The 26,738-nt window shown below is 38.1% G+C and overlaps 1 protein-coding gene across 2 annotated transcripts; it reads right to left on the bottom strand.

Annotated features, from left to right (window-relative positions):
* Window positions 1-255: 255 nt before the first annotated feature.
* Window positions 256-26,738, bottom strand: bcl3 (BCL3 transcription coactivator). 2 transcript variants are annotated; one of them, XM_079894589.1, is made up of 10 exons: window positions 26,509-26,738; window positions 25,632-25,731; window positions 23,105-23,267; window positions 13,776-13,884; window positions 5,449-5,656; window positions 4,538-4,626; window positions 4,320-4,397; window positions 3,888-4,055; window positions 2,071-2,134; window positions 256-1,977 (listed from the first exon to the last, which is right to left on the bottom strand). In XM_079894589.1, the coding sequence occupies exons 1-10, from the start codon at window positions 26,578-26,580 to the stop codon at window positions 1,460-1,462; spliced, it is 1,569 nt and encodes a 522-aa protein (XP_079750715.1). In that variant the 5' UTR covers window positions 26,581-26,738; the 3' UTR covers window positions 256-1,459. The 2 variants fall into 2 exon arrangements, with proteins under 2 accessions (XP_079750715.1, XP_079750714.1); XM_079894588.1 differs by lacking the exons at window positions 25,632-25,731; window positions 26,509-26,738 and adding an exon at window positions 24,294-25,602.

The raw sequence follows: 26,738 nt of genomic DNA, 5'->3' as shown, positions 1-26,738 counted from the left end.
GTTTCGTCATGTAGGCCTATGAAAAATGATCACATTAATATGAGTATTAATATAAATAAAAAATATTGACGAAGTATACTTATATCATTAGTGTTAAACATGAAATTGAAAGATTGAAAGCATATGTCTGGACAAAAGGTGAATAAATAAATACATCAATGCATAAAAAAGAATTTGAAAAGTAGAAAAAAATATATAAAGGCAGGGGAAAAGTGAACTTAATATAACAAAAAGAAAAGCATTGAATTTGTTGTTGATGTTTGAAGAAATGTGCCTACTGTATTATACAAATATTTGCCATGAAATGCATATATATGTATAAAAATATGTATTTTTTATTCAAAGTAAACTAGGTTACTTTATATTGCTGCACTTATATTCACACATTAATATGAAATCAAAATTTACACATTACTGTCAGCAATATCACCAAGTACCTTTTTTGAAATTCATGTCAAAGCCCATGTCTGTATCATGTTAATCACAGTTTCTAAAGATTCTGGCAATGGTTTTAATTCTCCTGTTACCACAGATACCTTTTTTTCCACAGTGGCTTTCTACAAGATTATACATTTTAAGCCAGTGAGTCAAAACTCATAATCTGTCACATAACTTCCTCAGACAGAGATTTCAAGCTGCCATTCAAAGATTTGCACAAAAATAAAATTGGCACGAGTAACAATTTTGGTGTAATCAACAGGCACATAAACAATATAACTGCAAAAAATCCCAAAATGCTTTCTTTGACAATAGTTGACAATGTTCATTGTAGATAAAACTATCCTGACCTCTATATGCATTCTACTTGGTTGATATTGGCTGTCATGCGTGTACCCTTTTGAGGGCCTCACAGTGTGAAATACAATTTTTGACAATTTCTTTTGTAAACATGAATGCGATTAGAGATTTTCTGTCATACGAATTAGGGTAACTTAATTCTGGAAAATCTGTACATGGGAAAACCAAAATGCTGTCAATAAATATACAGACTCCAAAGTAAAAAAAAAAAAAATGAAACCGAGAAAAAAGAAAAGATCAGTTCCTTGCAATAGAAGTATAAATATCATAGCTCTTTAAAATGCATGGCAAAATCATCATAATCATTTCAATTACATAGCAAAACACTTTGTAACACAAATATAGAGTTATGTTATTGATTTAGCAAACCGTCATAACATGAGCATCAACTTATAAACCTTTGAAAAGATTTGAAAAATATTTAGATACACATACATGCTATAAATCAGTCAGTATGTTGTCCAACCACAAATAATATTCAAACACCCCTTATAAAGGAATCAGTTCACCCAAAAATCATCATTTACTCACTCTGGAACCTTACTAATTGAAGTCTATGGTCACCAAAGCCATTTAGTTACTACATATGTTCAAACAGGATTTTCATTTTTGGGTGAACCATTCCTTTAAGAGGGCCAGCTGTTTAAATATCTAGCAGCTATCAACTCACACCTCTTTCTTCACTGTTTACACTCACAGTAGACATGTCTGATTGGTCACTGCTGCGACTGGATGGCCGTGTTTGGTTACCAGCACCCTGTGAGGGAGAGCCATATGCGATTGGCACAGGGATACTGGGGAGTAAGATTATCTGTGTATCTGTGTAATATGGAGGTCTTTGAATACCAGGGGGATAGTAAAGAGGGGAAGCGATTAGAGTCCTTCTCTGGATGTGAGAGACAGGCGGCTGAATTTGGTCGTACCCAGACGGTGACAGATATTGGAAAGGATGGAGTGCCATTCCGTAGCCTGCCCTGTCTACTGTTACATTATGGTGTGTCCGAGGCAACATTTGCAGAAGGGTTTTTTCATTGCTGTTCATCGGTGATTGACGTTCTGAAATGCTCTCCGCTGACTGACTTCGTGGTAAATTTGGAGTCACAGGAGAATGCGACGTACTGCGCTGAAAAGTGGGAGTCATCCGGGGAGAATGGTTGGAGCTGCCAGGGGACAGAGAGCCTAAACAGGGGGAAAAAATGACTAAAACTTTAAATGGCCTACTTGAGGTGTTTAGAGATAATTTCACTCTTGTGATTTCAGAGAGACTCTTACCATTACTAGGTAACGTTTTCCCGTTGCATGTGCGAGTGCCCCTCCCACGCAGCACATCAGACACCTTAAGACAAAAACACATAAATACTTCTTTAGATGAGTTACAGAAGTTATGGTGACACACATGGATTATGGGGCCAATGTTGCTGTTTTTTAAATAACAGGGACCTTTATCTTGAGAAGCCTGGAGTGGACTGACACAGGACATAAGGCTTTGCTAATGTAGCATCAACATGATAATCATGTTTTTAATGTTGTTTATATGTCTATGTGGCATTTTTAATATGCTTTAAGACAAACCATGTGCAAAGTCATAAGTCAACACCATTGCTAAGTATTTTCTCCTTAAAACTGCAGTGATCTAAAGACAGTCTCAAAAACGCGGTTTTGAAATCGCTGGTGTTTCTGACGTCACAAACTACCTTGTAACCAATCACATCAACGTCCAGGCGAGCTTTAGCATATCATTAACTGCTGCGAAGCAGGGGAGTCTCAAGAGAAGCCAGTTTATCCCAGTATATTTTTCTGTTGATATGAAAAATCATGTACATTTAGCAATATAGCAGGTGAATTAGGTATTTGATGTATATTACGATGTTATTATCAACTATATGCCTTTCTCCACTGACATTCTGAGTTGTTCAAAGCGTTTCTAAGGATGCTGTTTTTTAGAAGGCAGACTTGAGATGGCGAACGGCAACGGGAACATGGTTTGTGTAACATTAGCAACACATTATTAGCTGTTTGACAACATAGTCAAACAAAAGGCTAATTAGCAAACTAATGGATCCACGTATACTAAATGAAGCAAGGGCGTTACATTCAAGCTATTTTAAGACATGAAGTTGTTTTTCACAGGACAAAAAAAGTTTAAATGTGTAATTTTGGTGATCAAAGATGAGTTTTAAAGGTGCATTGCGCAAGTCTCTGAGTTTTTGCAGAACTATGCCCCCTCTGGCGACAAGCGAAACTGCAACCAGGGGTGTGCACGCTCATGGACCACACGCATGTGTCGTGGAGTTTGCGTTGGGGTTTGGAATGGACTACAAGCCGGTCTCTTTGAATCCATCTTCTACTTTTGTCGCTCGAGTTGTCTTCGCTGATACGGAGAATGGCCGCGAATACACAAACCTGCCAGACATAGCCAGGTGAGCGTGAACGCGCATGACGTCACGCCCATTCTCAAATTCCGTCCCGAATCCCTCTTATTTATTTTACTGTACAGGATTATAGAGGCAATCGCAGTGATCAGAGAAGGGCTCATTCAGCCCATCAGGCAATTGTTCAAGCATGTATGGGTTAGAAAAACAGGTATTTTTAACATGAAATGTTGCGCAATGCACCTTTAAGGGATACAATTATTGACTACAGGGGGACTTTATAATGTTTTAATTATGAGAAATAGATTTAAAATTCTGAAATTTTAAATCACAAATTAAATCACTAGTTGTAATATGAAATGTTATTTTGTTTATTTTTTTCTTAGAAGAAATGGTCTCCATGAGGCTTCGTACAACAATAATGTATCTTTGGTGACACGTCTGACTGGTAATTAAGGTGTATGGTTAATATGCAATACAACTGAGCAATGAAAGTTTTGTGAATCGCCACTTGTTGGCAGTGTTCATGTACTATATATATATTCTACTGACTTTATTAACTATTATAATGAAAGACTTAGTGACTTTCTCTAATTTATTTCTAAATATGATGTTGATAAATAGAAAAAAACACTTTATTTTGTAAATAAATACATAACTAGGCAAGACTAATAAATATACAATACATGTTTTCAAATGCACTACTGCCATTCTTACCTTTTTGTTTTTTGCTACCATGATGGCGGTGTCATTGTGGTTGTTTTTAAGACTACTGTCAGCTCCATTCTTCAGCAAGACCCTGACAATCTCTATCTGACCTCTGCCACAGGCGCTGTGTAAGGCTGTGTTCCCACTATAAGACTGTGCGTTCACATCACACCCACTCTGAATTACACAGCACACAGAAAAAAACATTAATAACTGCTTCTCATCCACTCTCATACAAATTAATAGTTAAAGATTTAAGCCTCATAGTTATACATGTTCTTTCCTGTGCTCACCAACAGAGATGTACAAGATAAAAATGAAAGGAACAGACAAAAGTGATGATCAAGAAAATGACTGGCTGGATAGCTGACTCATTGGATTTGACATCACATGTGAAGTGTGAAAAAAACTCAACAGAAAAAAAGATATGTGCACACACACCTCGATCAGCAAGATGACCATGTCAATAGAGTTATTTTCTACAGCATGAATCAGTGCACTGCGACCGCTTTTATTATCCTGTGTTAAACGAGAAAAAGAGACATAATAAACAATTGAACCATAGAGATCATAATACACAACTAATTGCACCGATACTGCAGGGATAGTATCACATCTGAAAGCATAAACGTAGTGGATATGACAACAAATTCACTGACCCCAGCGTTGATTTCAGCTCCGCTCTCCAATGTGAGTCTTGTCAATGTTTTATCTCCTTTCTGCACAGCCAGGTGGAGGGGCGTCAGACCTTAAATTAAACAACAAAATATTCATGTGGTAATCTGAATGACCCACTGAAGCGAGTATTGGCATGTTTCAACAATACACATACAAAACACTAAAACTCTGTGTTTCTAGGGACTTTTTGAATCGAGACAGCAACAGGAAATGTCTCATCTTACATTTCTTACACATGAATGAAGCCAATATCAACTGCAAGAACTGCTTAGGACAAATGATAATACTCTGAAACTCTGAAAATAAAATAAGATAAAATAATACTAACGGTTAAGTTCAGCATACTTAAATTTCGGTTTTCTTTAGTAGTACATAAGTGGTTACAAGTGGGAATTATTGTGTCAAAATCCACAAATAAAGCTAGATGGCGATATACTTCCCTCCTTCCTGATGAGCAAAAATTTTCCAAAACATAATCATACATTCATGCATGAAAATCCATGACAAGCAGCTCTTTTTCTGTCTGCCCCCCAGTGGAACACAGCACATAGCAAAAAAAGTTTGGCCTTCTGAAGATGGCATGTATAATTTTCCAGTGTTGGATTATGACACAAACAGGATAAATGCTCATTTCCAGTTATGTATTTGCTTATATTGCTGTACTAAACAGGACCATATAGTTAAGAGAGCTGTAGTGTCAGGCAGCACATCCATTCGACTGGTGCTCACTGCAGAGCCAAATGGGTGGACCTTGACCAAGTCAAGCTCCACCTCTGTGGATTTAAGGCGTGAAGCTTAACCTTATTTTTTACTATACATTTCCCTATGCTACAAAAAATATATGTATGTAATTCAATAAATATACCATTCTAGATGTAGGTCCAGCACTCACCCTCATAGTTCCTGGTCTCCAGGTGGGGCAAAGGGTTTTGGGGGTAGTGTCTGAGGATGACAGAGAGGCAGTCTACATCTTTGTGCTCACAGCACAAGTGCAGCGCTGTCTGTCCATTACGGTCCAGAGCTCCAGGGTCAGATCCTGCATCCAGCAAAGCTTCCACCAGAAAAGGCTGATGGGTGATTACAGCCAAATGCAATGGTGTCTGAGAGAGTGAGAGAAAGAAAGAGAGTTTACTGATTCAGTTAATCAAATCCACAGTATATTTAAGGGCCAGTTATATTTAGACCACATGAACAAAACTCTCACTAACTCTTATTGCATGTTAATATGTACAGTGTGTATCAAAAAAATCTACTACTCTGATGTCTGATAAGGTGTTCAGGTTTATTTGGACTAATAGGTTGAGTCATATCCTGATGTGGATTCCTGTAACTGTAGCTGCTAACCTGGAACTTGTCTAACAGGTTAAAGGTCAGTTCCACAGATCTGATGAGATAAAACTGGGCTAACGCCCCTTTGTAAACAGCTATGCGGTGACTTATCTAACACACAAACAAACCACTATTAAGAGCGTAAACATTAAAGGGATTTAAGGAAATAAAGAAAAGCAAAGAACAAGTAAAGCAGTAAAAGAACAAAAATTGATTGTAAAGTAATCCATTTGAACTATTTGTGAATAATATTTTGGTTTAAATATGCACATATTCACTCTTTATAGTATGCAAATATGCTAAAAGTAAATTTGTAATGTTTCTCTTCACTTCAGTTATGGAATGCATGAATCTCGTAAATTATTGCTTATATTTTCATATAGTAGTTTGCATCACTGGATATTACTGTCAGTCGTTTCTATTGCATTTCTATTGCAAAACAATTGTAATTCGTGCTCAGCTTCTGTGAATAGTAAACCCCGCCTTCTTTGATTTGATTGGCCATATTTGATTGCAATGTCTATGGTGGTGTTTACAGCCCTATGTACTATAAACTGATTAAAGTAGAGTGATACATTTATAGAAAAACATACACTTATTTAATAAAATAAATATTTTCACCTATAAATTAACCAACATAACTGCAACACGCCAAAGTTTGCGTGTCTGCTTGGTGTGTACACATTAGGGAAACTTTAAAAGTAATCTTGGTCAAACCAGTCACAGAGAACTTTATTTTCGTTTCCTTCACCTGAGGTAAATTCTTGAGAACTAGCATTGTTGAAAGCAGTTAAACAATAAAGTGAAAGAAAAAAAAAAAAAAACGTCAAGGCTTACAGACAAGAACTGAGAGTCAAGATGACAACACACAGCACTAGTTCCTTCAATGTAAGCATATACAGGTAAGGAAGCAAACATAAAGCATTACATTAGTCACTTGACAGTTCTTGAAAATGTAAATGTTCAATCTTGCATTCAGATGTACAATAAAATCATATATCCATTGAAAGTTAGCATTTCTGCTAATATAGGAAGCTAAAACTGCATAGTAAGTCAAATAATCTATCGTGTGTGTTTTGTTGACAGAGAGGAAGATTGAGAAAAAGATAAAGAGAGGTTTGTGGTTTTTAATGATACCCACTAAAGATTAGCATCAGTTCAGGCTTGCTAGCAGGTAAAGTTGGTTCTCTGCTAGCACACAGAGGGGGGGACTGGTTTGTCACTGGAGGAAGGATGTTCCAGTAAGGCACAGTAGAAAAAAAGTACAGCGAGAATGAAGACAGAAATTCCTCTGGTGTCACAATGCCTTTGGCCCTCCCTTCCTATGAAAACAACTCTCCTATTTCCCTGAATCCTGTCTGACTCACCAAGCATCACACACTCGAGTTTTGTGTGTATGTGCTAAAAGAAATGTTACCACACGTATAAAATTTGATGGGTTTTTCTTTGTGCCCAGATCAATCACTACAAATCTAATTTAGAAAAAGTGATGGATAAAACACACTCACATCCTCTTTAGACAAGCCCTGAAACAGGAAATTGTATAAGAAAGGACGTCAAATTACATTGAGAAGAGAAGTTTTAGTGCAATAGTACCTTTCTCGTTTTACATCCAATGAACCTGCAATAACTGACCAATAAACCACCAATAAAGGTTTAAAGAGAAAATGTAAGTGCTTGGAAGAGCATGAGGGGAGAAAAGGAGGGACGAGAGAGACAGAGAAAGGGAAAGGAGGAGCCGGAAATGATCGAGCAAAGGGAGCGATGAAGGGAAGAGATAGATCAGAGAGGGAAAATCCCTTTCCTCTCCCCTGCAGTGAGTTCTTAGACTCACATTCCTGTGTGTAAACAGGAAAAAAAAGAAAGAAAAAAGGGGAATGTCGGACGAATAAGGAAAGTGATTGAAGGGAAGACTCATGACACATGCATGAGCCAAAAACACACTAGCGAACTGAAACTAAATCTTGCATGATTTAGCATTGATGACTGGGCTGAAACAAAAACACACAAGGACAAGAAAAGAAAGGAAAAATAAACAGTGCACTCAATCCATGCAACAAAGATATGAATGCTGTTTTATACATTCATGTCACACTTTTGAAATGAAACCTATTTTAATTCCATAATGTGACGTATGTGAAGCAGATTATTTAATGCAAAATAAATATTACATGGCAAAATAGAGCCAGATGTAAATAACTGAAAAATCCAGGATAAACCAGCATAAAATGTTTTGCCTGTCTTATGTGGTTTAAGCTGGTCTCCCAGCCTGACCAAGTTTGTGGTCAGCTGGTTTTAGACTGGTTGGCCATCTGGTCCCCCAGCATGACCATCTGAAAAGTGCCCAAAATGCCTCTAAAACCAGTCAACAGAGCAGTGTGACCAAGCTGGGCAAGGTAGCTATTCGGCTATTGTTTAAAGTGCCCCTATTATGCTATTTTAAAGGCTCTTAATTTTGTTTTGGAGGTTTACTGCAACAGGTTTAGATGCATCAAAGGTCAAAAAACGTTACATTTTCTCATAATATACATTTCACATCACCACATTTTTCAATGATTCTTAAACGACTCGATTGATGAATCAGCCTCTTTAAATCCCTCCTTTCCGCGAGCCTACTCTGCTCTGATTGGCCAGATGGCCCAGTCTGTTGTGATTGGTCTACCACGTACAACGCGTGTCGGAATCTAAACGCCCATTACCATAACTGAACGTCAGCAGCACCGGAGGCTTCCTCAGTCCTCAGCGACTGTACACACTTTAAAGACAGTAACAATGAAATCGATTTCACCATATATTTCACCGAGCACGAATCCGATGATGAAACGCTCGAAGAACTAGTTATTCAACCTGAACCCCCATCGCAAGGATAACTTGAGCAGGACGTTTCTCAGTGATACGCTACTCAGTTTGAGGTACATTATTAGATGTTGCAACTGTAATTCCTCACCATTAGCATTAACAAGTGTATGTTCATCAACAAACCGATGTGTATATTTCAGATTTATTGTGGTGCACATGCAGGAACTGAATCAATAACAGCGCATACATTAGCCGAGCACTAACGTAAAGGGCTGATGTAACATTGTAAAACAAATCTTGCTCCATCCTTTATCTTTACTCAAAGTAATAAGAACGACAGATAATCAGCATTAATAGACACAATTTTAGGTAGCCGGAAACCTACACAATACAAAACACAAAACTACATATTTTGAACACCACGAAGAAAATATATACATCAATGGTTATTTATACTTAATAAAGGTTGTGATTCTGATGAACACGCTGGTCCAAATAAACTGAGAACTGATCTTTCAAGAGCAAGCGTTTTGCGAATCCCGTGTTGAACTCCCGCAAGATTTAAGAAACAGTCGTCAGTAAAATAACCCGGGCAGACAACGTGCAACATGGGGCATTATGGAAATGTATCTTCTAGTGACGTAGAATCGCAAAGCAGTAGGTTTCGAATGAAAAACAACTCGTTAAGACGGTTCAGAGTCGATTCTTTCTTTTAGGAGACAATAACTTTATTTATCGTGCACTTTCGACTTTACAACTTTGCAGAACGTTTACATTCACAAACAGCTATATTACACACTGCATGAAAAGGAATATTCGAAAAACCATAATAGGGGCACTTTAACATTAACATTAAATGACACAAGTTGACAGGAGGACGTTTTAACTTTAAAAATCAAAAATAGAAGTTTTTTTTTAAGTAACATGCACCAATGAATCATTCACAATAAGACCAGGAACATGCATTAAGGAAGTCAACAGGCACTATTTCATGATATGCTTTATGCTTGAAATTAATGGTAATATAGATCTGCATAGATAACTTATGGGTTAGTCTTTCTGTGAAGATATCTCCGGGTCTCTTACTCGTAGTAAAAGCAGACAGGAATGTTTTATAATTCAGGGTAAAAAAAAAAGATAAAAAGATAAGCATGTTACAAGAGTGCAGGAGAGAGAGAGAGAGAAAGAGAGAGAGACACACAGAGAGAGAGAGAGAGAGAGAGAGAGAGAGAGAGAGAGAGGGAAAGTCCCTTTTAATACCCTTCAAACCTCAACACAAGGTATGTTGAGAAACAACCCAGGGTGTGAGGGGAGGGGGGTCATGTGACTTCTCGGAATAAGGATACTTAAGTTCAGATGCATACAGCAGCCGCTTTAACTGTGTTTGCACATATACTCATACTAGTATAAAAACATACACACTCCAGTAAACTGAATTCACTGACAGGCCATGCAAACAAACAACTCATCAGCTGCAGTCTTGCTTGACTGATACGCAAAACACATTTGTCATGTGCACATACACACACACACACACCCACACACACAGCATGCTTCTTCTCATGTGCATTTAAAATGTCAGTGTCAGTGTTGGTCATGACAGACATGTAGGAGGACAAGATTTACAAAAGTGTGGAGCTGAACCAGAGACATGGCAATACAAATCATTCTAACATGTACAATTTCTAGTGGTAGTAATAATGATAGCTGTAGTAACACTTTCCTCTGTATCGTACCAGTCAGCTGTGTGTCTACCTGCCATTATAACATCACATTAATCATTGTATTCCCTCACTAATCTTGGATTTGGAAACACCAAAACAGTAATTTTCTTCAAATGCTGCAATAAAAGTTAATCAAAACTCCATCTAAGCTTCAAAGACATGCTAATGTGCAGTTCACATTTCTGGGGAAATAAGAATTGAACACAGGATATAACACAAATGTTAACCTCAACAATCTGACAGAAACAAGTTTCAGCCCGCGGCTAAGACATACACGCAGCTTCTGGTAACTGCCGGCTGCCTGTGAATATACAAGCATTCGTGTTTGTGTGTGTGAAAGAGTGCGTATGTACGTCAAGTGAAACCTAAATGTGAACTTGAGGTAATTTTTGATGGCTGGTTAGACATGCAATGGCGGTAATTGATAATGCGGTTGAGTGACAGTGGTGGAAGTAAGGGTTAATGCAACCAAGGAGAAGAGCAGGATGTGAAAGCATGGGAACAGTCTGACAGGTCTGTGCACTCACAATGCTGCTGACACATGGGAGCAAGATGAAGCGAAGTACACAGTGTGTTGTGGTGGCCATGTGGTGAGCACACAAGTGGGCAGGCCAGTGACTACTAAAGGTGCTCAAATAACCGCAAACAGTACGGTGGCACTGCCTGAGAACAACAGTGCCCTAGGAGTAATTTCCTCTTCTGTTTAAACCTAAGCTAAATGTATCATGTAACAGTTAAGAACACTATTGTGGAAATTTACAGTTAACCAACATATGCCCCACAGGGACAAGAACTCAGGTTTAACTAGCCCGGTGTTGTTTGTTAAATCCTCTCAATCCAACAATCACTAACATTGATTCCCTTCTTTTCTTTTACACCCTGCAGGCCAATGTAGGTAATAACACTTTACAATAAGGTTCAATTCATTAACTTTAGTTAATGCATTAAATATCATGAACTAACAATACAATTTTATTTTACAATTACAATATTTCCTCCAGTATTTCTGCTATAATTATGACAAAGCTGCTTGTTTTTATAAACAGAAACTGGAAAACAAACAAAAATAATTGTTACTGAGAAGAAAAATAAACGTTTTAAAAAATATATGATTTCTTGATTTTTTAAGTGTTTTAATAGTATTAATAATAATTTGAATAATTTAAAGAGATAGTCACTAAATTCTGACTTTATATCTCGCAATTGACACTTCTCAGGGAATTTGATTGACAGGCGATCTGACCAATCATAATCCGCCATCCGCTGAATCCGCCATTTTTGTCCGACAAAGCAGTCAGGAACGTTGGAGGATTTGAACTTGAAAAACAACGTTTTCCGCGGTTAAAACGACATTCTATCTTATGTTCTTTAATATTTATGTGATGCTACAAATGAACTAGAAGGAAGAGATGATCGGTTCACAAGCAGCTTTAAGAGCCTCTACAGCGATCTGTCAGACACATTAAAGAGCCACAAAACGGTATTTATTGTTTAAATTTCTTTAAAAAAATGACCAAATTTGAAAGTTGAGACTTTGTTTCATATCAAAAGTAACCTGTGGCCAGTTGCATAAACTGTTAAGACTAGTCTTACAAGTTAGTCATCCAATTTTATTCTTTAAGGGGCCGATCACACCTGACGAGTCTATTTTCAATTGGTTTCCTATGGCAGCGAGCATTCTGCGCGCTGTTTATGCGCCTGCTGCGCCTCGCGTTTTTGAAGTTGAATAAAAAGCAACTCCGAGTAGAAAAAGCGCCCAACGTCATCACGTTTTTTTCCACTGTCCAATCGAATGAATGGAGAGGTTGGCCTTCCGTTTTAGTGATGAAAGCTACAGTGGCTTGAACGCCCAGAGAGTGCGATGATGGAGGATAAACTTGTGGTGCTCTCGCGGGTTACCAGGAGCTTAAAGACTTCACGAACCGTAACTACCACAATGTTAACAGAAAGTAAATAAAGTTAATAAAAGGCTGTTTTGATGTTTACTTGACTGACAGGACAGCTGTTTCAGTGGTTGCTTAGCAACATAAAAAACGCAGTGCACTGCTCGTTCTGTGTGATGGGGCAGTGCGTTTTCGAACCTGAAAAACGCGTCAGGTGTGATCGGCCCCTAAGACTGTTAATAACTTTTTAAAGTCAGTAACATAAAACGTAGATTGGTCTAATTTGACACCGAACAGTAAGACTGATTACCCCTAACTAACTTCTAGTTGATCATACTAGCTCTTAAGACACAGTCTTAACATAATGGCTATGTTTATGCAACTGGCCCCTGGTCTGTCCTGTCTGTCTGTGTCCTCTTTGCTCCATGATGTATATTTCATTGTGTGAGAACATGGTGTGTGGCGTGAGAGCAGCGTCGCTTGTCGGACATATCAACAGTAACTAAAGTCTTTGCGAACAGTCAATTGCGACTTTCCATCACACAATTCTGAGATTTGCGAGATTTCTGAGAATTGCGAGATTTAAGCTTGCAATTGCGAGAAAAAAAGTCAATTACCTTTTATATTCCATGGCGGAAACAAGCTGCCATATCAAGTCGTTTCATACCTGTATGAATTTCTTTCTTCTGCTGAACACAAAATAAGATATTGTGAAGAATACGGGTAACCAAAAAGTTGATGACTTCCATATTGACTTCCAAAGTGTGGAAGAAAACACTATATAAATCAACTGTTTGGTTACCAAAATTCTTCAAAATATCTTCTTTTTTGTTCAGCAGATAAAATAAATTCATACAGGTTTGAACAACTTAAAGGGCACCTATTATGGAATTTTGAAATTGACCTTTCATGTAGTGTGTAACATAGATCTAAGTGAACAAAAACATCCTGCAAAGTTTGAAATATGAAAGTGCACCGTATATAAAGTTATTGTCTTTCAAAAGTAAGAGTCGACTCTGAGTCATTTTTATGAATCGTTAGAAGACCGAAGCTTTTTCTCTGACTAGATGACGTCAACTTGTCAAGTTATTTGAATACGATACGCCCACTTATTGTGCTCCAAGGCCAGGGAAAACGTTATACTGATCACAACTGACTGGGTCATCTGACCAATCACCGCAGATTAGCGTCACGCAAAGGAGGGGTTTGGAAAAATTAGTCGTTGAACGAATCATTTGGGAGTCGGTGAGCAAATCAGGTAAAAATAAATGCATATTATACGACAACAAAAGTGTTTTTTGTCATTGCATGCATGTAAAACTGTTGTTGGGGACTCCCAAAACAACATTAGGAACATTTTAAATGTCATAATAGGTGCCCTTTAAGAGGGAGTAAATGATGAAAGATTTGGGTGAACTATCCCTTTAACAAATAAAACCTTACTGTAAAATGCTACCCATTTTTGCTGTGTTTGTATACCTTACCTGTCGTAGGTTATTGAAAATGTCCAGGTCTTTGTGGGCCCGTCGAAATATTTCAATAAGCCAACTGACCAGTTGGATGTTCTCCTTGACCACAGCAATGTGAAGAGGTCTGCAAATAATACACACATGCATTAATTACATAAACACAGAAATAACAGCAAAAGCAGCATGCATAGTCCTGTAAATTCATTAGCATTTAACCACACAAACAAAACTAGTACCATCAAATGTATTGTGATGCATTTCTTGTAACAATACAGGGTTGACTGTCTTTTTTAATGGCCCGCACAAGTCAGCCAATGAGTTCAAAAGGTTGACTGAATGACACTTCACCTGGTGGACTAAAGGTTTGTAAAAACAATCATGTGTATGACTCATCTTGTACACAGTGGCTTTTAATGCAGCCAGTGTTGGTGAGTACAGGGAAATGCTTATCTCCCTATCATTTCACAGAAAGCCTCTCTGAGGTGAGAGTGTAGAAGTCAAAGTTTGGGAAGAGGAAGAAAACAGTGTGTGAGAAAGAGAAAGGGACTCTCATGAAATCTTTTTAATAATTTTTTTTTTCTTTTCTAAATCTGCTTCCAGTAACAGCTACTTTGGTTTGAAGTCACTTCCTGCCCTCAGGGACAATGGCACCGTTCTTTCTGTTTTGAATACTAATTATCATTATATTTACTGTTGCATTAGGGGCTTTCTGTGCTTTTCAGACTCCTCTAGCAGAACTTCCCATGAAACCCTGAGAAATTTACAAAGAAGAACCTTGCACTGACTTGAAACACAAGCATGATATATATTCACAACTTATCTGAAGAGTATAACATGCACAATTTGCAAACCAATTGATCACTATAAAATGCAAAACAATATTAAAACAGTGGAATCAATACTATGTGCAGAGTGCAACAACATATATGGGCACAGAATATTGCATATTATAAAACAAATATCTGAAGCATTGCAAACATACAGAAGTCATCAAGATAAAAGATATTATAATTTTAAAACACTTTTTTAGCACGATTAACACTTAGGGTTGTTATCAATGCAGACATCAATGTAGAATGTTCATTTCTTGCATTATGAACTATAAAACAGTTCTTGTGTCAAGAATGTTAATAGGCCCTGATGGGAAGTCATACTGCAACAGCTGGAAAAATGAGAGAGGGACAGAAAAAAGGGAACAGTGAAGAACAGGGGCTCTCATTGTTTATATTGTCTTTTGACTTGTATATTGAGTCACTGTGGGATGAAACAAGCCGGAACACAGACAGTGGGAAAGCCAATGATTTGAATTATGGAGATGATTCATATTCCTAGTGATAAATGTAAATATTGTCCTATAATTGGCTGTTGCAATTGCCTCATGTGGGTTATTCCATTGTGGCAAGATTTTGGAAATAAAACAGAGAGAAGGAAATCAAGTACTACACATATAAGCACAAGTGTATAAGAACATGTATAAGAACTGGTGATATAACATAAGATCAAAGAAGATTTTCTGTTTGGATCAACAGTCACCACACAATCAAATTCCTCCATGAAGCATCAAATCAAAAGAGGAAGAGAAGAGCAATCTAGTCAAAATGAATACAAGCTGGCCTGACTCAGGCTATGACCCGCCTGAACTGCCTGTTCCTTGCTTTTGATAAGAAAGCAGAAGAGATTATTAGTAGCTTAATTCTTTCTTTATTTGCCTCCTTTCCTGTAAGTGAGCTCAGCGTCAGCTTACTTTAGGAAATCTCATGCTTTTTCAGTTCTGTCATCAGGGCCATGTGTTCAGCCCTTGTGACAAGACCCTGTTTTGGATCAAGGAGTCTTTATCAGGTTTGAGAATTGTATGTTGTTTACACAGAACAAGTAAAACTGGTCTGTGTCATGTGGAAAAAAGGCCACATAAGGCATATGGGGCAGACGTTTTTTTTTTCTTCTGTGCATCAAAACTGCAAGTAGAGCAGCACGAAGTGAACAAATCTCTGCCTCTCTGCCTAAGCGTTGTAATAGTACAATAATACATGGGTCTTCAAAGTCGTCATGGAACGGAAATTGCAATCGCTTTCTCTATTGGGACTTATATTTGAGTAAAAAAGCTTCTCAAACAAGACAAACTGTAGGCCAGGACTTGATTTTGTCAACCAGGAATTGATTGGTTCATTGTTGTTTGCTAATTTCTGCGATCTAATCTGAGTGACAGGGAACTGCACACATCATCAGAGAAGAGATTAAAGTCAGCATGAAATGGAAGTTGTGATAGTCTTTTCTTCCCTATTGTGATGTATATCAGAGTGAAACGGCTTCCCGAACAAAATGTAGGGCGGGACTTGATTTTGTCCTTTGGGAATTGATTGGATCGTTAGATGGTTGTCGTTTACTATTGCTGTGATCTCATGTGAGTGACAGGTTGTCCCGCCCCTCATGCCAATAAACATATCATAAGAGAAGATATGAGAAATCGCTGCAAGATTTTGATTAAAGATTACAAGGGCACATGAATTTAACAAAAAATAACAATGTGCACGGATAATAATTATTAGCCAGCACGGCAATATTACATTAAAAAATAAGGATTGACTATTTTAACATGCAGTTTAAACCTCATAATAAAATTAATAAATACATTAAAATGGTATATTACTGTTATTACAGGTCAGGCTTAAATACAACACAATTTTATACAACATTTAAAAGACAGTCCCTCCTCCATCTGTATTCACCAAGGGGTACTTGGGCTGAAAACGCAAAGGCTGAGATCCCTGATTGTCACGATTATTCTTAATTTCACCATCATAGACTTTTAGTTTGTTTTCACCAGTTTCCTGTCTTCCTTTGTTCAGTTTTCCCACCACTCTTTAGTTGTCATGGTAACAGATATGATTAGTTTTCAGTTCAGCTGTGTGTCATTAATTACCCTCGTTTGCCTGTTTAAGTTGCTGTGTTTGTTCACCCATTGTCTGGTCATGTTTCCGCATAGCGGTTGGTTTTGTTTGCTTGCCTTGTTTTGTATTACCTTCTGAGTGGATTAAAGATGATATACCTGATCTTCATCTTCATTGTGTGTTCCTTGCAACTGCTGGTAACACTGATATAGTCAACCCGATCTCACGGCAATTTATACGAATTTTACCAAGTGGCTAATTCGTACGAATTCATACGATTTTTACTAAATCGTACATATTTTACGAGTTGCCCAATTCGTGTGAATTCGTACGAATGACCTACCCCTGACCCCGCCCCTAAACCTACCCATCACTGGGGTTTAGATAAATCATATGAATTCATACAAGTGAGGTTGTGCGAATTCGTACGAATTAGCCACCTTTTACTCACTCGTACGAATTCGTACAAATTGGTCGTAAGATAGCGTTGGATACAGTGGACACAGAAAAAAATAGGTAGCCTTTCATTAAATCTGTCTGCAAAAAGGTACTTTATATTTTATATAATTTTGTGGCTGACAAAGAAAAGCCAACTTTGTGTTTTGGATAGAAATAATGTACATAAAGATATTTAATGTAACTACTAATGTTAACTAATTGGCCATTTATCTTATGTTCTTGTCACATTTGATGGCCAATTAGTTAACATTAGTATGTACATTTTGTCACATATCTGTCTGTGTGATGATCACTGGCTTTGCTGTCACTTATACTGCAGGTCAGAATTTAGTTTCTCTCTCTCTTTCTTTTCGACAGATGAAACTCTCTGGGTTCCTGGAAGTGACTGAGAGTTAGTTAGACCGCAGCCCCAGATAAGGCCCAGGCTGAGACTGACGTAGGAACCTGAACATCATCAGAAGGAGATGAAGGGCTCATGGCGGGGCAGTGGCGCATGTGTGGCATCCTGTACAGCCCAGAAACACAAACCTCTAACATCCCCTGTAGCACACAGGCCTGCTGCTGCTGTAGCAAACAAACTCAGAGGCTGAGACAAGACATAAACAGCCTGAGCCAAACACATCGAATCGAATCCAAGAAAACTTTGGCATTACTAAGACCATACATTACTGTTTGTGAAACAGAAATACGCATCGATCCAAGTCTGTCACTTTGTTTCTTATGTGAAACTCAAATGAAGATATTTTGAAAAGTGTTTTTGTCCATATATGAAAGTCAATGGGGTCCAAAAATATATACATTGGACCCCATTGACCTTCATTGTAGGGACATTTTTCTAAATATCTTCTTTTGTGTTCCATAGAATAAAGAAAGTCATACAGGTTTGAAACTACATGAGGGTGAATAAATGAAAGAATTTTTAAAGCATGCATGACCTGTCATGTAATCTTATGGTGCTTCATACAAATTCGAAGACTACAAGAGAGGAGGAAGGAGAAGAAAGTGGGAATGAAGAGTTGAAATGGACAAATTCGTACACAGGGATGTAAGCTTACAGTACAGAGTGAAAGGGGGAGAGAGAGAGAGTGATAAGCAACAGAGAAAAAGCGGTAAATGAGGAAGTGAAGAGCGGATGTTTGGGTTTTTGAGCCCATTCATTTTAAACACACAAAGCAGTGAAAAAAAAGATGAAAGAGAGAGAGAGAGAGAAAGACACCTGAAAAAACCGCAGTCACACAACAGACTCGCACTCACATCAGGCTTTCCCGAAAATGAGGGTCTGTGAAGTACTGAGAAGAAAACAAGGTGAGAGCACGAGACACCCTTTGACGCAAGAGCCAGGACAGAGCACACACAAGGGGGAGGGCAGTGTGTGAGAAAAAAGATAGAAAAAAAGATAGAGATTGTTGTTTTTCAGTTTGTATAAATGCAGTTGATTTAATAGCATGATTGACATACAGTATGTGCATGCAAACAATAGACAGAAACCAGGAAATAGGGATCTACTGGAAACTAAAACTTTGCTAAAAATGTAAGCAACATGTCAGTTCAGGGAGGAAATGTGGTTTAAAAATATCTCACCAATTAGAAAGCCAAACAAAATATCAACAACATTTTATTGAGAAAACAGATCACCCTCACAGTTCACCTCATCATTTACATGTTATTTTAAACTTGCACATGAATTGTATTTGTTCTGTGGAACATAATAGGTGAAATTCTGAAGAATTGTTCTGCTGACTCTTTTCCTTAAAATTACAATGACAAGCAAAAGCACCACAAATGTGGTACATATGACTTATGGGCTGCATTACATTTTATCATGCATTTCTTAGGAATCTAACCCATGACACTGGTGTTGCTAGCATGTACTATTGCTGTACTATTTGAATGTCAGGAACGCTCAATCTTCTTCATGAAAGAAACAAACATCAATTTAAGTTGTGATTCACTGATATTTTTCTAGGGAGCAAGTCAGTGATTTGAACTTTGAGAACAGAAACAGTGTTATTTGAGACTTAAAGCTACACTGTGTAGGATTTTCTTTATTTTCAAGATGGAGGCGCAACATGGCTGCCGCCATTCGAGCGACTCGCTCGTATGTATTCTAAATGGCAGATTCTGCGCTTACTATAATACTTAATTAGTTGGTAGAAGTAATTACACATTAATGAGCACATATCATTTTGAAAGAACAAAGTGTTTTTTGCTAAGAATCAACTTAGAAAAATTACACAGTGTAGCTTTAAACCATTCAGACAGATTTTGTGAATCGGACTAAGTGCTTCATTAAAAGATTTGATCTGGAATCACTGCTTCTTCAATGCACTCTCATTAAAGGGAGATTCATTTTAGTTCACCCAAAAATTGTCTCATAATTTACTGACCCTCAAGCCATCCTAGGTGTATATGACTTTCTTCTTTCAGCCAAACACAATCAGAGTTATATTAAATAATATCCTGGCTCTTCCCAGTTTGTAATGGCATTGAATAGTGGACAAGTTTTTGAAGCTCCAAAAAGCCCATTCATCATAAAAAGTAATCTGTCTCCAGGGGTGTAATAAAGGCCTTCTGAAGCGAAGTGATGGGTTTTTGTATGAGAAATATCCATATTTAAAGGGGACATATCATGAAAATCTGACTTTTTCCGTGTTTAAGTGCTATAATCAGGTCCCCAGTGCATCTACCAACCCAGAAAACGTGAAAAGTGACAACCCAGTATCTTTGTTTTGGTAAGCCTTTCTCTGCAAGCATGTCACAAAATAAGTTAATCAGATTTCGCTCTCCTTCTGACATAGGAAGGAGATCTTATTATAATATTACCGTCCCTTAATCTGCACGTTTCCACCCACGCGCCGCCATTTGGTTTTTGCAAGTGACAACAGTGTAACCAGTTCTAACGCAATGGCAAAAGTTTGAGCAAAGCATGCAAACTGTTCTGTCGTTGGCTGCACAGACGAGCACAGAACCAAAAATTGTCACAGTTGTCTTATAAAGACCTCAGGGAACCGTGTCATCTTGTGTAAAAGTTAAACATGACGGAACATGCAATTCGATGAGATGAATCAATGTAATTCCACAACAACTGCATAAATGTATCCAGTATCCACTAATCATTCATAAACGTCCAGGACAGGTGCAGTCTAAAAGTTGCAACCTCTTACTGAGTCTCTCTGCTACTAGTTATTTCTGAGATTTTGGATGAGTGAGATTATTTGCGTGTTTTGTTATCCGAAGCTCGTTTAAAGGATCGGCCCTCTTCTGAACGGGGGCGGGGAGCAGCAGCTCATTTGCATTTAAAGGAACACACACAAAAACAGCGCATTTTTGCTCACACCCAAAAAGGGCCAAATTTGGCACGCTATAATAAATGATCGGAGGGGTATTTTGAGCTGAAATTTCAGAGACACATTCTGGGGACACCATAGATTTATATTACATCTTGTGAAAAGGGGCATTATATGTCACCTTTAAAACTTTATAAACTATAATCACTGGCTTCGACCAGGATGTTATTTAGTATAACTCTGATTGTGTTTGGCTGAAAGAAGAAAGTCATATACACCTAGGATGGCTTAAAGTCAGGGTTGGCAATTTTGAGCGTCTAGCAATAGCAAGCCAGCTTTGAAAGCATGAGATCCCACCCTCCCTTCAGAGCGTCTTCAAAGCCACGCCTCCTTCAAAACACATGAACGCACACAGTTTGCAGAGCGTCACGAAACGAGAGACAGCATTAAATAACCTCATGTCTCAAAGCACATGAACAAAAAAACATTACAATAATAATGAACGTAAACAACTTACAGAGCTCTTATTTACCACCTGACTGCTGCAGATTCACGTCAGTGTTGATAGTGCTGACATAGAAACACATAAATCCGAGTCTGAGGACGTGAACAGCTCGTCTGAACAGTAGAAAGTCACGGGTTGCCATCTTGAAATAACAGTTATGACACGTCGTGAACACAGCATAAGCTCGTTGTTTTGGTTTAGAAGGAACTGTAAGATGACTCCGGTTTGTTTACGGCACCCAGTGACTGTGTCTACAACGCAGTGATGACCTGTGATGTCAGCGCGAACAGGATGTGCGGAGGTATGGAAATGCATATGTTGACAGGTAGGACATTGTATCATTGCATTCGGACTGAATGACTTACACAGAAGATATATGTACATGTTTTAAAATTTAGACCACTTCTATTATTGATTGCTTTCAGGGTGTGAAAAGAGTTTCAACCAATATAGAAAAATGTTTTATAAAACAAATTGCCTACCTTTAAGGGTGAGTAAATTATGGGATAATTTTCATTTTTGGGTGAACTATTCCTTTAATACATCATAAGGAGCTAGGCCGGATTATCAGTGAATAAGGACTTTTAGTTTATTAAATGTTGGTCTGTTTCTCATAATATGGCTTTAGAATATCTCTAACAAATCATATGAACCAATTTTATGATACTTTTGTGCCCATTTTAAAGCTTGAGGTCCCTGTTCATTGGAACTACATGGAAAAGAGCATAATTTACTCACTCACACAAGATGAATAAAAGTCTAAAGGTGCAGTCACATTTTCATAGGCAAAATCCATTCATTTCAATAGGAATCTACAGTATGCAATTGGGAATTTTGTGTAAGGGCAAAATATTTCCCCATGCAGATTTCACAATGGGTTCAACGGATTCACCCTATTGACCAACTAAAAGCTGCTTTGTTTTAAAGTGACTTCTGTGTGTGCTGTGTTTCATACATCAATACACTATTGACAATAGACTGTGGACCAATGATAAAATTTCACTTACTGTATGTGACCATACATTTGGTTTGGAATAACATGTGGGTGAGTAAATGATGACAATTGTTCTTGGGGTGTACTATCTTTTAAGTGGTATAGGTTTTATGGGATGAGTCAAATAAAATCTGGTTAGTAAAAATACGCAGTGCTCCATATATCATCACATTTCTCAAAAAGGGAATAGGCTTCATTTGCTTACTAAGCATTAAATGCTCATAGCAATGTTTTTAACTGCTGCTGACTAAACCTTGATATCAATATTGCGTGACACCAGGTGTCATTTTTGGAGAAGTTTCACTCACATAAGAAATTATATTTTCATACTGAGTGAAGGTTCAGATATTACAGTAACACGTACATGTATTTGTGTTCATGCCAAAGCCTGAGGGAGCCAGAATGTTCATCTCTGGCATCCCCATGACCTACCACACTCATAAAACCAAGCCCTGAAACAGCAGCACGTGAAATATCGAAAACCAGTTTCTCTCAAATACTCTTACTCATACCCACAAGCCATACCCTCCTCTTGAATCAGTCTCCCTTTCTCTCTCTCTCTCTCTCTCTCTCTCTCTCTCTCTCTCTCTCTCTCTCTCTCTCTCTCTCTCTCTCTCTCTCTCTCTCTCTCTGTGTCTCTCTCTCTCTCACAAAAAATAAGATGATCTCTTTCTTTGGTGTTGATCACTACCAAATAAGATGATTTTGGTGGGCTCAGTGATCTTGTTGAACAGGAATTGTAACAACGGTGATGAAATGTACTGGGTAACAGGGGTCACAATGACTCCCTACTAAAATATTGTCTCTTGTGATTCAACATAAACAGAAGGCACGTCTACATATATTTTTAAACACACTGGATCTATGACTTTTTTTTTTGTTCTGGATGACTAAGCAAGAGTCAGAGTGGCATATCTAGGATAACCTGGAATTTCCAAAAAAAGCAAACAGAAAGTACGTCACTGATACTCATAATTTATCTATATATACTAATAATAAACCCATGTGCAGTTTAACAATGAATCCGACTATTTAAATATACAATACAAACTATAAAATTTGGCCTGATCTACTTCTTTACCTGTTGAAAATTCTCTGTTGGAATGCATGATGGCCCTGTGACAATTTTGAGTGATGTTGTTTAAGCTTAATCAATTCTTAGACTACACCATACCACAAAATGAGACCTCATGAAAGGGTGAAAGACTCACGTGTCACCATCTTCATCCTGACATGTTGCCGCAGCAATATCTGCCAGCAGCCGATCTGTGCTTTCCAGCGGCGGAGGAGGCGAAAGAGTGGGAACTGGAATAGCAATGGATTTCTGTTGGCTGTAATGCCGAGACCACTGCAAAAATGGATAGCCTGCTATAACTACAGAGAATAAAAAAATATGAATATTAATCAAAACAACCATGCATATCAACACTAATGAAAAAGAGTTAATTGAAAAGTTGGCCTGGTCATAATGAAAAATTAACCTTTTTACCAGGTCCTTGCATCTTACCAGCTAAGAAGAAGTAAAACGAGATGTTTGCTAATAAGTTGCTAATACTTGAGCTCAATTTTGGAAAGATGCAGTGTGGATACATTTGGTTTAGATTATCTTTATGACAAAATAAGATTGTTCTGCATAGCACACTATCAAGAGCAAGAAACAGACCAGTGACAGGAATGTATTCATACCAATGTGTGACGCTTTCAGCATAATTATGTAGATTATTATTAGTATGTTAGATTATCTGTATAAGGAGACCGAGGAATGTTGTAACACAAGGTAGGATGTAACACTCTCAGTTAAATGAATGAGAAATTAGCTAAAGGGATTATCATATGGCCACCACCATCTAGATTTTAATCAGAGCTGTGAAGTTATACAACATCACACATAAGATAACAGCGCTCAAGCTTTTTATCAACTAAAAAAAAAAAAAAACACTTTTGGAGGGTCTGGGACAGGTCATTGTATTGACAAATTCACGCACATAATTTATTATATCTATGTTTACTTTGATAAATAATAGGCCTATGTGGATATTATGTTACGATTTTGGTAACAGTAAAAAAAAAAAAAAAAAAAAAAAAAGTATATGTTATAATACTCCTCGGTTTCACCTGCATTTGTTAACCCACTGACACGTTTTGAAAACAGCTCAACCAAACATCCTGCTGATTATCTCAATGGTTTCGCGTTGACTATGGTTCCAGTTTGGACTGACCATGACTGCGCAATCATATTGCGGACGCACGCGTTCCACCCGAACGCACATACTTTCAAAATGACACAAACCAATGACACACACCAAGTAGTATGAACAAGCTGAATTGCAAGTCATCCGAGTTTTGCGCTTAAAATATAATAATCAGAGATCAGTCAAAATAAACATATTGTAAACTTACGACATGGTGTTACGAATTGAGGGTCAACGCTCGGGAGACGCCGAAATGAGTTGAATCTCAGCGGTGCGTCTGTGTGTATTTGACCCACGGCAGAGTCCTTCAACTCTTTAGCACCCGGGCTATGTGGAATATTTCTTGGACCACTGGTATCATGATCCACATCCGGAGGGAAAGGACGTTTCTTTATCGGACGCGTGTTGCACTTAGGGGTTATAGGTCGGGTTTGTGTGGGACCCTCACGCGTCCTGTTTGCCCTGACATCCCCATCATCTGTTTGAGTTGTCTGCGAAACTGATCCATCACAACTGTCCCGTGATTCAGGGGGAAGAATCCCGTGTCCATTGCTGAACTTGTGCTTCGGTTTCACCTGTCTTTCTGGAGTATGTTTAGGGCGACCTTGGTCTCCCGGTTGCGCGCAGCTCCCACGCTCTCTGGTTTTGTTGGTAAGATCCAGTGGCACAGATCGCACAGTGTGGTTACTGCCGCTCATTGTCATTGTCCTCAGGTAGGCGATATATGGGTCCTAGACGAATCCTTTTATTAACATTATGTCAATATGACTAACTTGACTCGGTCCCAAGATGACAATCAGCTCTTGCTGCCCAGATTAAACAACATACTTACATGCTTTGCTCAAGATGTTTTAGCACAGCTCACTGAAGCATTTAAATTCATAGTCTTCGCTTATGCACAAAGTTTTCTATTAAATGGTCAGTTAAAAAAATAAACCTGAATAAACATCCTAATTAATTCCACATGCAATTAGAAGAATGCCATTTTAGGGCAATGACAATATGTCATGTGCATTATTATTATTATAGGCTATTATTGATCACGCGCTGCAGTCATGATGATAACCTCTGCGCTGTGCTGCTCGCTGGCTCTATGATCTGAACTGAATTCACAGAGTCTCCCTCTCTCATTCACTCAAATTAGGAAGTAGGTGGGTGAGTGAACTGGGGTTTTCCCTTTCAGCTGTAACTGAATCGTTTGTATTACTACCCATTTGCGAAACGATTAAGCGCTTTGCCGAAGGTCTGTGCAGTTGAGATAAAAAACAAACAAACTAGTAGCACATTTATTAGTAGGCTACTTTGTACTTAGCATTATTATGCACATTGTTAGCACTTTTACGCGTCGAATGAAGTGAAAGGTTTCATAGAATCGGTTTCGGTTTAATTGTTCGACGACGGTGTTTGGCATATTTTGACGTATTGTCTGGCTATTGTTTTTTTTTTTCATAAGTGCAGCTGAATGTGTCGCGAGCTGTTGGATAACAGGTGTGCAGTTTTGCTTTCCTTTTAGCCGTAGCTATACTCTTTCTCTTTTTTCGCTTACCCTGGTGCCTGGTAGGAAGCGGGCTGGATCTCCGGCGGGGATCTCCCTCACAGCTGTTGTCGGGAAACCTGCCAGACTCGACCTCTTGTCTTCCTGTAGCCTATTTCAGCAGATTCACATTGGGATCTCATTAGTGACTGATTGATAAGAACTGATAACATAGGGTCATTTTCTTACATTAAAGATTTGATTTATGACTCATATATCGATGACAACAGCAAATTACTGTCTTTCACATGCTATCTCAGCATCTTATCTGGAAAGCACCCCCATTTTGATCAGATCCCTTAAAGATGCATAGCCTATAGCTGTAGCTAGTAATTTTTGGTTACAAAATAGAACCTAAAGAGAACATTAGAACAATAGGAATTGGTTATTTTAGAGAGAGAAAAAAAAAGAACTGTGATAACTTAAAGACAATGTTCGGTTTCACTTTATTTTGATGGTCCCTTTAACACATTCTGTTGACTATAAGTAACGTTGCACCTACATGTCTACTAACTCTTATTAGAGTGTTAGTGGAGTATTGGTAGACTGTAGGGTTAGGGTCACAATAAGTTGACATACTTGCAAAGTTACTTATAGTCAGTAGAATGTCTGTTGGAGGACCATCACAATAAAGAGTTAGCAGATATTAAGCAGACAGTGAGTCTAATACTCTAGTTAGTTGACAAGTAGTTGTAAAGTTATAGTCAACAGAATGTTCAAAAGGGACCATCCAAATAAAGTGTTATCCAATGTTCTGTTAGCTATGAATTTGATATCATTAGCATCAGCCTTCTGATCCTGCTCTATGTAGAATCAAGAGACCTTACAAAAACACACTTGTATCAGATTATGTGACAAAAAAAAAAAAAAAAAATCTCTTTCCACCTACACCCCATAGCCTTAGTTCCTCCTCACACCAGGGGTTTGGTGTTACCTGGGCCAGTTTGGGACTTTCCTTCATTGTGGGGTTGAGCGGGTATGGAACGGCAAACGGAAAATAATATAGGTGTTTAAAGTCCCCAAAACACCAAGAGGAGTCCACGGTGGGTCTGAACTTGTCAGTTGGTGACAATACCGTCCAAACGCTGAATCGCAGCCAGTTTAGTTCCCATGGGCCAA

This window comes from Squalius cephalus (genome assembly GCF_949319135.1).
Source record: "Squalius cephalus genome assembly, chromosome: 15".
Classification (NCBI taxonomy): Eukaryota; Metazoa; Chordata; class Actinopteri; order Cypriniformes; family Leuciscidae; genus Squalius; species Squalius cephalus.
Note: the sequence above shows the minus strand (reverse complement) of the source record. Positions and strands in the feature narration are given on the sequence as shown.

Coding starts and splice junctions, on each gene's coding strand:
- bcl3 (XM_079894588.1), bottom strand. CDS start 24,789: ATGACAATGAGCGGCAGTAACCACACTGTGCGATCTGTGCCACTGGAT. Junction 23,268..24,293: donor TCAATTCGTAACACCATGTC/GTAAGTTTACAA, acceptor TATTCTCTGTAG/TTATAGCAGGCTATCCATTT. Junction 4,056..4,319: donor TGGTCATCTTGCTGATCGAG/GTGTGTGTGCAC, acceptor TGTGTAATTCAG/AGTGGGTGTGATGTGAACGC.